A 16,506-nucleotide genomic window follows, 5' to 3' on the forward strand; every position below is an offset into this window, starting at 1 on the left:
AGTAAAAAACATGGTTAGTCCCCACAAGGTCAAAATCTATTTCAAGGGGGGTTTAGGGTTAAGGTTAGAATTAGGTTTAGGAGCTAGGGTTAGTTTAAGGGTTAGGAGCTAGGGTTAGTTTAAGGGTTAGGAGCTAGGGAAAATATGTTGAATGGGATTGAATTGTGTCCCCCCCACATGGTTAGTTATACAAGACTGCGTGTGTGTGTTTCGTACCAGTTGTTGCGTGCGATGTCATAGATCCAGAAGGAGTTACGGACGTTCTCCTCTCGTTTGTCCTTGTCCTTGCTGAGGCCAGACAGGACGTGGATCTCATTCAGCTCTGGGTCTATGGTGGCCCTCTGGGTGAAGCCAGTCATCGGCACTGAGGGACAAACACACATCAGAGAGAGGTTTAAAACATAGACTGGTGCTTCTGAGATAGAGAGAGTAGCATGCTTCATTGATATAACAGCAGGGACTCAGCATTTTTCCTGGTCACAGAATTCTGGGCTCTATGGTTATTTAACGCTATTGCACATTGTTTTCATTGAGGCCAAGATTAAAATACTTGAGAACTGGGAGACTACGAAAGCAAAAGGTTGCTCACATAGCAACGAGACTCGCTGGAAACAAGCAGGACAACGCAAATGTAGGTTTGTTTTTCTACCGATTTGCATTACTGACAGAACAGGATGTGTTTGCGGCCAGTGTAAACATGTATGCAACTATCCATATGCATGTTGTTTTACCCAGATTTGCGTACAATGCTGGTCTAAAGCAATCCTCTGATTGCACATGTTTGTAGTCATAACACGTCAGTATATACACTATGCTACTATTCATAGGTATAGCGGAATATGGAACACATAGGCAAAGTTCCTCCGCTTTGTGGTCATGTATTTCAGTAGTTGTACGTAAGAAGCAGGTATAAGCTTTCGCAATGACTACATGGTGTATAAAATCTATGATGGTAAGTTGAGGAACAGTGTCAAAACAAAGACGCTGGGAGGAAGTTGTTTTTTAATAACTTAGTACTACCAACTTGTACTAATACATTTTTATGGAACCCACCATATGCTTTCATGGAAAATTAGGGCCATTTCTCAAACAAGCTTCATAGACAGTTTGACAATCACACAACATGAATTATGCGTCGATGTCCTGTTCCAAGACATTAACCAAGGCATTAACTTCTGCATAAACAAAACAGGCCCCTAGGTCAATCAGCCTGTGTAACTTGAGTAGAGAGTACAGATGGTTTTAGAGAATCAACAAAACAAAGAAGTTTATTTGAAGAAAAAGAGGAAAACACCAGAAAAACAGAGCCACTAAAGACTGTGCTCTGCCCTTCAGACACAGCCTACGTCCCAAATAGCACCTTAACACGTGTAGTGCACTACTTTTGACCAGACGCTACGGGCCCTGGTCAAAAGTAGTACACAATATAGGGAATAGGGTGCCATTTGGGATAGATATGGAGCTCATTAAAGCAAAGTTCTGAAATGGAAATGAAAAGGGAGATGTTTCTGTGGTGCCGGAGCAGAACACAGAGCAGCTGCGGTGGCGATAAACATTAGAGAATGATTACAAGAGCACTGTTTGGCTTGCTACTTCCTTCCTGACAAAATATATTCTGTTCTTTCGCTCTCGCTTGCTCATTCTGCATTTTTCGGTTTCTCCCTCGTCTCGGTCTTACTCGCTCGCCCTCCATCTCTCTACTTCTGCCTCCCTCTCTCGTTCTTGCAGGATGACACAGATGTGAGAGGCACACAGTGAGGTCCTATTAATACTCTGCCATCATCACACCAGTCCAGCTCTGCTCTGTCCAGCCAGAGATCTTTAGACAATCTGTTTATCAGGACAACAAGCATCTCTTTCTCTCTGCTGCCCTGTGCCTTTTAATGAGCTACACTGTAAAGTCTGTCACATGTCACTTTAATAGAAGAGACAGCATCTCCTCCTACAGCCATCTATTGCATCTGAAACCACAGATTCTATTACATTCTAAAGAATGTAAGGGTAGATGAAGATACATGTGATGGGGAGAGTTCTGTAAATGTAGTATCACGGAGTCACAAGCTTGACGGGAAAAAGACACATTAGGCTACACACACACACACACACACACACAGCTGCTGACCAAAAGCATCAGTTGATAGCGACTAAACGGAGCGCAATGTTACGATTTTCTCAAGTTAGCATTCAGACTGTGTGTGTGTGTGTAGGGTTGCAAAGGGAGGGTACATTACTGGAAACGTTCTAAGTTTCCCAGCAAACTACCGTAACTTTGGTATCTTTCAAGGATGTAATTTATCACAAGACATCTACTGGCCATTCTGGGTACTTCAGATTATCACAGGTGTCTGTAATCATCTGGCCCTCTGTGTGGCCTTATCACATGTAAAACATATGAAATAATGAATAAGATGATTTAAACAAAAAACAAAAAGATGACAAAAGCTGTAAAACAATCCTAAATATAAACTATCAACTTAGTGAATACCATTGGTGTTTAATTTGGATGCGTGTGTACACACACACACACACACACACACACACACACATATACACAGCTCTGGAAAAAACGAAGAGACCACTGCAAAATGATCAGTTTCTCTGGTTTGGAGAAAATTAACATGTTTGTTTTATTCTATAAACTACTGACAACATATCTCCCAAATAAAAATAGTCATTTAGAGAAAATAGTCAAACCAGAGAAACTGATCATTTTGCAGTGGTCTCTTAAATTTTTTCCAGAGCTGAAGAGATATATCTCACACTTTACTGTTCAAACGTTTGGGGTCACTTAAAAATGTCCTTGTTTTTGAAAAAAAAAAAAAAAAGAAAGATTGTCCATTAAAATAACATCAAGTTGATCAGAAATACAGTGTAGACATTGTTAATGTTGAAAATGACTAATGTACCTGGAAACGGCTTATTTTAAATGGTATATCTACATAGGCGTACAGATATCGATTATCAGCAACCATCACTCCTGTATTCCAGTGGCACATGGAACACAGGAGTGTGTTAGCTAATCCAAGTTTATAATTTAAAAAAAGGCTAATTGATCATTAGAAACCCCTTTCGCAATTATGTTAGCACAGCTGAAAAACTGTTGTGCTGATTTAAAGAAGCAAAAAAATAAAAAATAAACTGTCCTTTAGACTTGCTGAGTATCTGGAGCATCAGCACTTGTGACTTGAGACACCAGTCTCAACGTCAACAGTGAAGGGGCGACTTCGGGATGTTGGTCTTCAAGGCATAGTTGCCAATCTCTCAGATTGGCCAATAATTTTTATTTTTTATTATTATTTTTTTTATATTTTTTTTACCCCCCTTTTCGTGGTATCCAATTGTTAGTAGCTACTACCTTGTCTCATCGATACAACTCCCGTACGGGCTCGGGAGAGACGACGGTCAAAAGTCATGCGTCCTACGATACACAACCCAACCAAGCCGCACTGCTTCTTAACACAGCGCGCATCCAACCCGGAAGCCAGCCGCACAAATGTGTCGGAGGAAACACCGTGCACCTGGCGACCTTGGTTAGTGTGCACTGCGCCCGGCCCGCCACAGGAGTCGCTGGTGTGCAATGAGACAAGGATATCCCTACCGGCCAAACCCTCCCTAACCCGGATGACGCTAGGCCAATTGTGCGTCGCCCCACGGACCTCCCGGTCACGGCCGGTTGCGACAGAGCCTGGGCGCGAACCCAGAGCCTCTGGTGGCCCTAAACCACTGCACCACCCAGGGGGCCTCAATAAAAAGTATTAAGATGGGCAAATAAACACAGACACTGGACAGAGGAAGATTGGAAAAAAGTGTTAAGGACAGACGAATCTAAGTTTGAGGTGTTCGGATCACAAAGAAGAACATTCATGAGACACAGAAAAAATGAAAAGATGCTAGAGGAGTGCTTGATGCCATCTGCCAAGCATGGTGGAGGCAATGTGATGGTCTGGGGGTGCTTTAGTGGTTTGTACATGGTAAAAGGGATCTTGAAGGAAGGCTATGCCATACCCTGGGGACAGCTCTTAAGTGGAGCCAATTTTCTCCTACAACAGGACAATGATCCTAAGCACAGCTCCAAACTATGCAATAACTATTTAGGGAAGAAGCAGTCAGCTGGTGTTCTGTCTATAATGGAGTGGCCAGCACAGTCACCGATCTCAACCCTATTGAGCTGTTGTGGGAGCAGCTTGACCATATGGCCAATCCAATTTGTGGGAGGTGCTTCAGGAAGTGAAAATCTCTTCAGATTACCTCAACAAACTAGAACTAAAACTATAGTTATGGAAAATTGGTTAGGACATTTACTTCGTGTATGATAGTCATTTTTCAAACAATTGTTTACAGGCAGAGTATTTCACTTAGATGTCACTGTATCACAATTCCAGTGGGTCAGAAGTTTACATGCACTGTAAACAGCTTGGAAAATTCCAGAAAATGTCAAGGCTTTAGAAGCTTCTGATAGGCTAATTGACATCATTTGAGTCAATTGGAGGTGTACCTGTGGATGTATTTCAAGGCCTACCTTCAAACGCAGTGCCTCTTTGCTTGACATCATGGGAAAATCAAAATAAAATGTAAAAAAAATTATAGACTTCCACAAGTCTGGCTCATCCTTGGGAACAATTTCTAAACACCTGAATATACCATGTTCATCTGTACAAACAATAGTACACAAGTATAAACGCCATGGAACCACGCAGCCATCTACCCGCTCAGGAAGGAGATGCACGTACTTTAGTGCAAAAAGTGCAAATCAATCCTAGAACAGCAGCAAAGGACCTTGTGAAGATGCTGGAGGAAACCAGTACAAATGTATCTATATCCACAGTAAAACGAGTCCTATATCGACACAACCTGAAAGGCCACTTAGCAAGGAAGAAGCCACTGCTCTAAAACCGCCATAAAAAAAGCCAGACTACGGTTTGCAACTGCACATGGGGACAAAGATCATACTTTTTGGAGAAATGTCCTCTGGTCTGATGAAACAAAAATAGAATTGTTTGGTCATAATGACCATCGTTATGTTTGGAGGAAAAAAGGTGAGGCTTGTAAGCCGAAGAACACCATCCCAACCATGAAACACGGGGGTGGCAGCATCATGTTGTGGGGGTGTTTTGCTGCAGGAGGGACTGGTATCTTCACAAAATAGATTGCATCATGAGGAAAGGAAGTTATGTGGATATATTGAAGCAACATCTCCAGACATCAGTCAGGAAGTTAAAGCTTGGTCACAAATGGGTCTTCCAAATGGACAATGACCCTAAGCATACTTCCAAAGTTGTGGCAAAATAGCTTAAGGACAACAAAGTCAAGGTATTGGAGTGGCCATCACAAAGCCCTGACCTCAATCCGATCGAAAATGTGTGGGCAGAACTGAAAAAGTGTGTGCGAGCAAGGAGGTCTACAGACATGACTCAGTTACACAAGCTCTGTCAGGAGGAATGGCCAAAATTCATTTAACTTATTGTGGGAAGTTTGTGGAAGACTACCGGAAACGTTTGATCCAAGTTAAACAATTTAAAAAGGCAATGCTACCAAATACTAATTGAGTGCATGTAAACTTCTGACCAACTGGGAATGTGATGAAAGAAATAAATCACTCTACTATTATTCTGATATTTCAGTCTTAAGACAAAGTGGTGATCCTAACTGACCTAAGACAGGGAATTTTTACTAGGATTTAATGTCAAGAATTGTGAATAACTGAGTTTAAATGCATTTGGCTACGGTGTATGTAAACATCCGACTTCAATTGTACATTGTACCGGTCAAAAGTTTTAGAACACTTACTCATTCCAGGGTATGTATTTTTTTACATTGTAGAATTATAGTGAAGACATGAAAACTATGAAATAACACATATGGAATCATGTAGTAACCAAAAAGTGTTGAACAAAGTATTGATCAAAATATATTTTATATTTGAGATTCTTCAAATAGCCACCTTTTGCCTTGACAGCTTTGCACACTCTTGGCATTCTCTCAACCATCTTTATGAGGTAGTCACCTGGAATGCATTTCAATTAACAGGTGTGCCTTGTTAATAAGTTAATATGTGGAATTTCTTCCCTTCTTAATGCATTTGAGCCAATCAGTTGTGTTGTGACAAGGTGGGGGGAATACAGAAGATTGCCCGATTTGGTAAAAGACACATTAGTACATATGGAAGAAGAGCTCAAATAAGCAAAGAGAAACAACAGTCCATCATTACTTTAAGACATGACGGTCAGTCAACATAGAAATGTCAAGAACTTGAAACTGTCTCTCATGAGGACCGCCACAGGAATGGAAGAACCAGAGGTACCTTAGCTGCAGAGGAGAAGTTCATAAGAATTAACAGCCTCAGAAATTGCAGCCCACATAAATGCTTCACAGAGTTCAAGTAACAGACATCTCAACATCAACTGTTCAGAGGAGACTGTGTGAATCAGGCATTCATGGCCTGAATTGCTGCAAAGCAAACACTACTAAAGGACACCAATAAGAAGATGAGACTTGCTTGGACCAAGAAACACGAGCAATGGACATGAGACCGGTGGAAATCTGTCCTTTGGGCTGGAGTCCAAATTGTAGATTTTTGGTTCCAACCGCCGTGTCTTTGCGAGATGCGGTGTAGGTGAACAGATGATCTCCACATGTGTGGTTCCCACCGTAAAGCATGGAGGTGTGATGGTGCTTTGCTTGTGACACTGTCTGTGATTTATTTAGAATTCAAGGCACACTTAACCAGCATGGCTACCACAGCATTCTGCAGCGATACGCCATCCCATCTGGTTTGGGCTTCATGGGACGATCATCTGTTTTTCAACAGGACAATGACCCAACACGCCACCAGGCTGTGTAAGGGCTATTTAACCAAGGAGAGTAATGGAGTGCTGCATAACATGACCTCGCCTCCATAATCACCCGACCTCAACCCAATTGAGATGGTTTGAGATGAGTTGGACCACAGAGTGAAGGAAAAGCAGCCAACAAATGCTCAGCATATATGTGGGAACTCCTTCAAAACTGCTGGCAAAGCATTCCTCATGAAACTGGTTGAGAGAATGCCAAGAGTGTGCAAAAGGTGTCAAAGCAAAGGGTGGCTACTTTGAAGAATCTCAAATATATTTTGATTTGTTTAACACTTTTTTTTGGTTTCTACATGATTCCATGTGTGATATTTCATAAATTTGATGTCTTTACTATTTTTCTACAATGTAAAAATAAAATAAACTTTTGAATGGGTAGGTTTGTCCAAATATTTGACTGGTACTGTGTGTGTGCGCGCATGTATGTTTATATAACAATAAATAAAATATTCTTTACAGTTATTGAAGTATAAATGACCAAAGTTACCATAAGTTCTGTTAATTACCGAAATTACTGAAGATTCTGGTAACTTTGGTAAATTACCAGTAGCTTTGCAAACGTGTGTGTAATAGAAAAAGTAGAAGATAAAATAATATGGTTCTGTGAGTGTGAGAGAATAAAGATTAAAGAGAAAGTAGATTGTAAAAGATTGAAACAGTGTGTGTGTGGTGTGAGAGCGCACTCTAATTAAATGTTCCTGTGAGGTTTTGCTAAATACCACAATAATACGGGCTGGGAATTTCTAAGAACCCCATTTGCACGTGACAAAAATGCTATTCTCAGAAGCTGATGAAATCAACTTCTCACTTTCTAATCACAGCAAGCAATTAGGAATTTCAACTTTGTAAACAAACGCACTACGGCCACGCTACTAGAGTCTCTGTTGCCCTGCAGAATGGGTGGAACCCAGGGTGCAAGTACAACGTGCTGAAGGCAGTGAGGGGACTTTTACATGAAGGCTAAACTCATTTAGGTTAGCCTTGCAACACCCTTGGCATTAGACCTGACCAGATCCATTTGGAACAAAATGTTGGCACTAAACAATGAAGGTGTAATTTAATCCACCCATGGAGTTACTGTCCCTGGTGGCTTAAGTGACTAAGTGGACAGTCTTACCCATGCCGGAGTCCTTCTTGGTTCCGTCTGAGATGATCTCCACATGGTCCCCGTCCACGTCGTAGCTGAAGAAGTCATTCAGGTATGTCTTTGACCTCTGACCTCCGAACACATACAGACAACGATTCCTCTGGAGAAAGGAAGGGGGGATGAGAGAGAGAGAAGAGAAAAATCTAGTTCATAGTTCATGCCAACACTGAATGGTTTACATTCTTCTGTGGAACAAGATAATAGTCTGAACAACTTTCTTTGGCTTCATAAATGTAATGAGAGTAAAATTGGTACATATTTGTTCTGTCATTGGCTTTCTCTAAAAACACAAAGCAGAAAGCCATTCAGTAACATCCAGGCAACATTACCCTAACATCAACACCAGTCATGGTACTACTCCCATAACTCACAGTGTGGAAGAGCATGCAGTGTCCGATGCGTGACTGGACATCCTCAGGCCCAGCGTTGCAGGAGTCTTCTCTGAGCAGGCTCCAGGTTCCGGCCTGGCAGTGGAAGGCATACAACCCACTGAACTGGGGCTCGGACGTCCTGCTGTCCTCCACACTGCCGTTACACATCAGAATCCGTCCGCCAAACGTATAGATCATGTGCTTCTCCGAGTCCATACACATCTATAAGGAGAAGGAGGAAGGGTGAGAGAAGAGAAAGGTTGGGTCGGAAGAGAGTCATGAGATTCAACATTTGGATTTCAGTGTTGGGCTTTGAGCAGTGTAAAAAATTATGCAAAAATCCTTGGCATTTACAGATCCATTTTTAGCTTAAAAAGTGGGAAGAGAGGAAAATATGTCAAGACTATAGCCAGCTAAGCCTTCATCAGTGCTCTGGTCTCACCTCCAGATGGCTGAACGGACCAATTATTTAACCAACAAAAACTCTGTAACCTATTTTTAATGAAGCCCACAGTGTTTCAATTCCCTCCTAGCCAGTTTAGTCCAGTTTGGACGTGTGTGATACAGCTAGGTGAGGGGCGTGATAAAGAGGTTACCTGGTGGTCAAAGACGAGCTTGGGCCCGCCGTCGGCTGACGTGTCCTCGCTGAGCAGTGTCCAGGTGTTGGCGTCGACATCGTAGCGGTAGAAGTCACTCTTCAGAGACTTGCTGTTCCTGACGCTGGAGTCTAGGTAGCGGCCGAGTGTGTAGATCTGTCGCCGCTGGCTGTCGATGCACATCTTGTGACAGGACCGCGCACTGGGACCACTCTGGGAGAGGACAGGGGGGGGGCGACAGTGTTTCTACCATTTACTGAACTTCGTTGATATCCAGTACCTGCTCAATAACATTACACTGTTATATTTTCCTATAGTGAAGCTTTCAACTATTATCTTCATTATAATCATTCGTTAGACATTACCTTCACCTTGACCAAAGAAAACTGCAGTTATAATACTGATCATTCTTATAAATAATTTAGTGTTCTGCTCATTAAGCAGCTGTAACAATCAGTATGGACCATTTAAGTGTTGTTCTGTGTCACAATAACTCCTCTTTTCCACCATCCTTCTCTCTTTCATACATCTTGCTCTCTCACCTCCTTCTCTGTGTCTCTGGAGATGCAGACCCACTGGTTCTCCTGAACACTGTAGGCCCAGAAGTCAGCCAGGTCCTGTGTGCCGTCCCAGCCCCCAAAAAGATACACCGTCTCTGTAGGAAACAGGGAGCCAACGCTGGTCAACACCTGGGATTAAAAAATATATATTTAACCTTTATTTAACCAGGTAGGCTAGTTGAGAACAAGTTCTCATTTACAACTGCGACCTGGCCAAGATAAAGCAAAGCAGTTCGACACATACAGAGTTACACATGGAATAAACAAACATACAGTCAATAACACAGTAGAAAAAGTCTATATACAGTGTTTGCAAATGAGGTAAGATAAGGCAATAAATAGGCCAGGGTGGCAAATTAATTACAATATACCAATTAAACACTGGCATGATAGATGTGCAGAAGAAGAATGTGCAAGTGGAGATACTGGGGTGCAAAGGAGCAAGATAAATCAATACATACAGTATGGGAATGAGGTAGTTGGATGGGCTATTTACAGGTGCAGTGATCTGTGAGCTGCTCTGACAGCTGGATGCATTCAACATCAATTAACTACTCTGGTGCCTATACTGAAACACCAAGAAGACTACAGTAAAGCACAATGGTCCTGAAACTATCCCTTCACACTCAAACCTGTATACTGGTTGAAAATGGCAGATTTGGTCATTGATAAGCGTTATCAGAATGCAGTGGCAAATTATTATTTTTTGAACTAGGAAAGTCAGTTAAGAACAAATTCTTATTTACAATGACAGCCTACCGAGGAACAGTGGGTTAACTGCCTTGTTCAGGGGCAGAACAACAGATTTTTACCTTGTCAGCTCTGGGATTCGATCCAGCAACCATACAGTAACATGCCATACAAGATGTCAGAACTCAGGATCTCCCCCAAAGAGATGTATAGGATTCAACTGGACAGGCGTAAACAGCAGTACTAAGCGCAACAAGAAGATATACAGACACACACCCCACTAGTCCATCCCACTAATTGGGCTACTTTTGCACGTTTTGTCAAAGAGGGGAATATTGTAGATCAAGAGGACTCGATTTGTTTTGAAAGATGAGACAATTATAATAAATACTGCTTTGATGTCATACAAGCAAACCACACACCCACGAGTCCAAATGTGCGCTTTGCTTTTCAATATGATGAAACTCATGTCCTTTACATCAACATTTATGATTGTAATATTTGATGTACATTTACAAGGATGACATGGCATAATTATGATTTATTTATTTATTTTTTTAAACAGAAGGAGCCTGTTTGTCACATTGTGAAGATAATTTGCAGTTGAATGTACTCATTAATCCACTCTATGCCAAAATGAGTATCGTTTTCTCTGAAGGGCCTTCTGAAAGTCTAACACTAACACTGTATTTTATAACTTAGGAGTCATGTTGGCAAGAGAATAAGCTTTCAAATTGTGCCCACCTAACCCAGAATGCAATTTATAAATGGACCAATTTTGGATTGCGAAAACAATTGTGTGATGGGGATGTAGGGCTGTGTTCCAAAAAATACACACAAAAAAAAAAAAAAAAAAGTGTGCTTGCTTCAATTCAACAGCACAGCTAAATATATATATATATATATTTTTTTAAAGGCACCTAATCATTGAAAGCTCTTTCCTTGAGCCATAAAAGTGAATTGAAATGTAACTGTGCACACGTCGGAGAGGTGTGTGGCCACTTTGATACACAAGTTAGAACTCTTAATCTAACGCTTGACTGTTGTGTCCTCAACTTTGGTCCGATAATTTCCCCATATTATGAAGTGGTCCCTTTCAATTGCTACCATGGTTATGCATACAGTTGAAGTCGGAAGTTTACATACACCCTAGCCAAATACATTTAAACTCAGTTATTCACAATTCCTGATTAAATCCTAGTAAAAATTCCCCGTCTCAGGTCAGTCAGGATCACCACTTTATTTTAAGAATGTGAAATGTCAGAATAATAGTAGAGAGAATGATTTCTGCTTTTATTTCTTTCATCACATTCCCATTGGGTCAGAAATGTACATACACTCAATTAGTATTTGGTAGCATTGCCTTTTAAATGGTTTAACTTGGGTCAAATGTTTCAGGTAGCCTTCCACAATAAGTTGGGTGAATTTTGGCCATTCCTACTGACAGAGCTGGTGTAACTGAGTCAGGTTTGTAGGCCTCCTTGCTCACACATGCTTTTTCAGTTCTGCCCACAAATGTTCTATATGTTCTGGCTTTTTTTATGGCGGTTTTGGAGCAGTGGCTTTCCTCCAGCATCTTCACAAGGTCCTTTGCTGTTGCTCTGGGATTGATTTGCACTTTTCGCACCAAAGTACGTTCATCTCTAGGAGACCAAATGTGTCTCCTTCCTGAGCGGTATAACGGCTGCGTGGTCCCATGATGTTTATACTTGCGTACTATTGTTTGTACGGATGAACGTGGTACCTTCAGGCTTTTGGAAATTGCTCCCAAGGATGAATCAGACTTGTGGAGGTCTACAATTATTTTCTGAGGTCTTGGCAGATTTCTTTTGATTTCACCATGATGTCAAGCAAAGAGGTACTGAGTTTGAAGGTAGGCCTTGAAATACATCCACAGGTACACCTCCAATTGACTCAAATTATGTCAATTAGCATATCAGAAGCTTCTAAAGCCATGACATTTTCTGGAAATTACCAAGAGGTTTAAAGGCACAGTCAACTTAGTGTATGTAAACTTCTGACCCACTGGAATTGTGATACAGTGAATGATATGTGAAATAATCTGTCTGTAAACAATTGTTGGAAAAATTACTCGTGCCATGAAGAAAGTAATGTCCTAACCGACTTGCCAAAACTATAGTTTGTTAACAAGAAATGTGTGGAGTGGTTGAAAAACGAGTTTTAATGACGCCAACCTAAGTTATGTAAACTTCCGACTTCAACTGTATGTTTCTTCAAACATTTCAATGTAGCCGTATCCAGAGGCTAAGTTCCATGAGTGTAAAGGGTTAACGAGTAGAAAAAGGCTATTCAAGATAAACACTTAGACTACATACTGAGTGCAACCATGAGAATAATGGGGGAAATCATCACTTCAATTGCAGAAAGAACAGTTCCATTCCTTAAGTCCTGAAGAACCCATGAATTGAGTAGCATGAGTGCATTATTAACACAGAGGTGGACAGGTTCAATGGGCCTTAAGCATGGCAAATCAGCAGAGCAGCACACAGGGGTAATGTCTGCATGGCGTGCAGACTGTGTGGAGGTTTTTGTAGGTTGGTTGGGGGGGTTACTCTAGGTCATCTGGATTGGCTAACAAGACAGTTCTCAGTGTCTGGGGGCCTGAGAGACAGACCAGCAAGATGCAAGGCTTCTCACAGCCTGTAGACACACGAGCACAATACAAGCCTTTGTCTTTACAAACGCCTGCAGGCGAGTAAGCCACCAAAACATTACAGAGCACTAAAATAACCACCGTCCTCTGCAAAACAGCTTTAAAAGGTGACAGTAGAACTCCACTGAAAGACGATGGCCAGAGCTTACCCACGATGTTACACAGCGATTTAAGTCAATAAGTAATTGTTTAAGTTAAAGTAGAATATATTTGTGCTTGAAGTGACAACCCCGAACTGCCCACTTTGTGCAACTTCGTGCCAATGCCGTGTCTTTTCCTATGAAATGTGCAAATTCTTTTTAGCCTACATTTCGTTTCAGGGCTGGGTTTTACATCAAATGGTACCACCCACCAGCATGGCATTGTTTATTAATCAGAAACACCTGCAAAGTTGCAACTAAGCTAAGCAATATAGAGAATATTTGGCTACAACAAAGATGGCGGATAAATAAGAGTTCACTCAGGCCGTTTACCATTGGAAAACATTGTCAGATCCGCTCTAGTTAATGGGTTGGTTCTCCCACAGACAACAATGCAATAGCAGCTGGGTCTGGTCTACTTACTTCAATGACTTTCATTGAACCAGTGAGTGGGGTGTCCCGCATCCTCTTCCGCTTTTAACCGTAGCCTAAACTTTGCTGCCTGAGCCATAGCGCAAATTAAAATAAGGGAGCAAATTTGTTTTTGCACCTCCATTTTTTTTACCAGCAAATTATCATAATTCATTGGATAATTTGTCAAGTTGCACTTGTTTAAAATTGTGAGTGATAAGATTGCATTTTGGAACCCCCCCCAAGATGAATGCTTTGATTGGTGCAGCTAGAAATCAAGAGTCCACCAACTTGTTTATCTAGTTTGTGCTGTTGTTACATCAAATATTACTGTTTCGTGTCCGATGCGCTCAGATTGTTGCTACATATCATTTGCGGCACGCAGTCCTTGTAGCCTATCATTTCACCTCCACTAGCTGTGAGAACTATGGCAAGAGCCTACTAAAGGCTTCACCGTGTCCATTACAATGTAGAAAAATGCGTCTAGTCCAAACTGTTCAATAGTTAGCAGGGGCGCAACTTTGGTCTTATCCAGTTAGATAAACACTCCAAAGCAGGCTACTCGACCACTCGGTGTCGTCCGCATGGTCCTAAAGCACACCCTTTGTCTCGTTTTGTATCACATTACAATGATAAAACTGGGGGGGAACAAAAATGCAATTTCAGAATGTGGGGGGGGGCGTCCCCAGTGAAAGTTGCGACCCAGATAGTTAGGCTATCCATTTTACCGGAGCTTCATATTATTCTTCCCATTTCTATGGCAGATTCCCAGTCACAATTTATGGACGATGCCAAAACTGTGGACTGGTTTCCCCGATCCATTTGTGGCGAAGTTCTCCCTACTTGCTTATGACAAATCCAACTCCAGAACCAGCCATAGCCGAGCTGGCTAATATTTTGAATACAGCGTAGCAATGGATGATATTAGTTAGCCAGATAAGGTTAGCATGCAAGCTAGCTACAGACAGCTGTCGGTGCCCTACTTGTTGTTATTTGTCCCCTCCACGGCGTTCCCATCCCCAATTTGTGAATATGTATTAGCAGCCTGTGTCACTCTTCGGGGGATGGAACCAAAACGTCAATTTCCGCTATAGTTAAATTTAACATTTGGAAAAGGAGAAATCCAGTTGAAGTAATAGGTAACATTATAGGGGGTGTGGTCTAGGTGTGGTGTTAGCTAGCATGCCTCACCTGTCTGAACGTCAATGACCATCTGATGACCTCCCCTCATCCCTGGTCTGTTGTCATCCTCATTACCTGGAGAGCGGTGGAGCAGGGGAGCGCGAGAAAGGGGTTGAGGGAAAGGAGGGAATCAAATGTAGGAGAGGGATGGAGTGTTGAAGGAAAATGGAAAAGGAGCAGAAGAGAAAGGGAGACGGGGAAAACCATTAATGAATCGCTATAGAGTGGTAGTGCACAGCGTACCACAGCATTTTGTTAATGAAAAAACATTTCCTACTTGAGTAGTTTGTCTCACTGTTCATGTCATCTGGGCTTGGCTCTTGCGAGGCTGTACCTTTGTTACTCTTGGGGATGATCTGACTCCATCTTGGCTTGTACTCTTGCTGGCTGATGTACTGGTTAAATAAACCATCTACAGAGGAAAATGTCAAACACAGGAAGATTGTCCAGATTATTTTAACCAGGAGATAGAAGTGAATAGTTTTGTTACCTTTTCAATCTCAAAAAGAAAGGATGATGTCAGGATGACATTGCCATGCCCTGTGGTTTCAAATCCAAATCTGATAAAAATTAAAAAGTCATGTAGAGATACATGGATCTATAGTGTAAATAATGAATCACTATGGTATCCACTGAATTCATGAGCTAAATATAAGCCGAGCTAGGTTTTAAGTTCTCAGTCATGGAATGGTAGAGGTCTGTAGTTAGTATGATGATTGAGGTCATGTAGTTGTATTGAAGTTGATGTGTACAGCGCAGTAGGTCCAGCCCCCATCGGTCTTTCTAAGGGAGGTGTGGGTGTCAGGACCTTTGACAGCTTTGTCGATGAGCTCCTCACAGGCGTCAAAGTCTCCCCGGAGTACCAGGCGGTCGTGGAGGTGTGTCAGCATTTGGTGTTCCAACGCGATGCGTGTCTTCTTCTGCAGCGACTCAAAGGCCTCTGTGTAGTTGTGCTGCCGGAAGTGCTTCAGGCACAGGCGGATCGCTTCCTGTTCCCGGTACTAGAGGAATACAGCTCCATATTTGATCAATGTTTTTCATCACATATCTTATACTTCATATTATAAACTAGGTGGTTCGAGCCCTGAATGCTGATTGGCTGAAACCTGTGGTATATCAGACCGTATACCATGAGCATGACAAAAAAAAATATGTTTTTACTGTTCTAATTCCATTGGTAACCAGTTTATAACAGCAATAAGGCACCTCAGGGGTTTGTGGTATATGGCCACTATACCACGGCTAAGGGCTGTATCCAGAAACTCAGAGTTGCATCTTACATAAGAACAGCCCTAAGCCGTGGTATATTGTCCATACACCGCACATCCTAGGTCCTTATTGCTTAAACTGGGTGGTTCAAGTCCTGATTTGATCAATGTTTTTCATCACATATGTTATACTTCATATTATAAACTAGGTGGTTCAAGTCCTGAATGCTGATTGGCTGACAGCCGTGGTATATCAGAACGTATACCATAGGTATGACAAAATATTATTGTTACTGCTCTAATTACATTGGTTACCAGTTTATAATATCAATAAGGCACCTCTGGAGTTTGTAGTACATGGCCAATATACCACGACGAAGGGCTGTATCCAGGCACTCCGCAAATACCACACCCTCTCTGGCCTTATTGGTTATGTAACCCACTCAGACGGATTCTCTCCCTTAACCCCAACTGTGTATGTGAGTGCGTGCGTCTCAGAGGCAGGCTCACCTTGCTGTACCAGTTAAGGCAGGGCTGCACTAAGTCAGGTTCCTCTATGCCATGCAGCTCAATGTACCAGATACTGAAGTTAAAACTGGGCCCCCAAGACATCAGCGGCACTGAGAGAGACAGAGAGAATGGTCTATAATTTAAATCATCAACTATTTTGCCATTTTGA

At 41.9% G+C, this 16,506-nt stretch overlaps 1 protein-coding gene across 6 annotated transcripts in view; it reads right to left on the reverse strand.

The window, feature by feature from the left end:
- LOC135514910 (muskelin-like) overlaps positions 1-16,506 on the reverse strand; it is a 34,747-nt gene that overhangs the window by 5,937 nt on the left and 12,304 nt on the right. For 4 of the 6 annotated variants that reach the window (XM_064938626.1, XM_064938629.1, XM_064938630.1 and 1 more), the window contains 9 exons: positions 16,338-16,447; positions 15,428-15,620; positions 14,897-15,031; positions 14,629-14,694; positions 9,505-9,617; positions 8,963-9,175; positions 8,367-8,588; positions 7,966-8,095; positions 217-364 (listed from right to left, as the gene is read on the reverse strand). In XM_064938626.1, coding sequence (XP_064794698.1) covers positions 217-364; positions 7,966-8,095; positions 8,367-8,588; positions 8,963-9,175; positions 9,505-9,617; positions 14,629-14,694; positions 14,897-15,031; positions 15,428-15,620; positions 16,338-16,447 — 1,330 coding nt within the window. The remainder of the gene's footprint in view (positions 1-216; positions 365-7,965; positions 8,096-8,366; positions 8,589-8,962; positions 9,176-9,504; positions 9,618-14,628; positions 14,695-14,896; positions 15,032-15,427; positions 15,621-16,337; positions 16,448-16,506) is intronic. The other 2 variants (XM_064938628.1, XM_064938627.1) reach the window with 2 other exon arrangements.

The sequence above is a fragment of the Oncorhynchus masou genome, chromosome 26 (genome assembly GCF_036934945.1).
Source record: "Oncorhynchus masou masou isolate Uvic2021 chromosome 26, UVic_Omas_1.1, whole genome shotgun sequence".
In the NCBI taxonomy this organism is placed as follows: domain Eukaryota; kingdom Metazoa; phylum Chordata; class Actinopteri; order Salmoniformes; family Salmonidae; genus Oncorhynchus; species Oncorhynchus masou.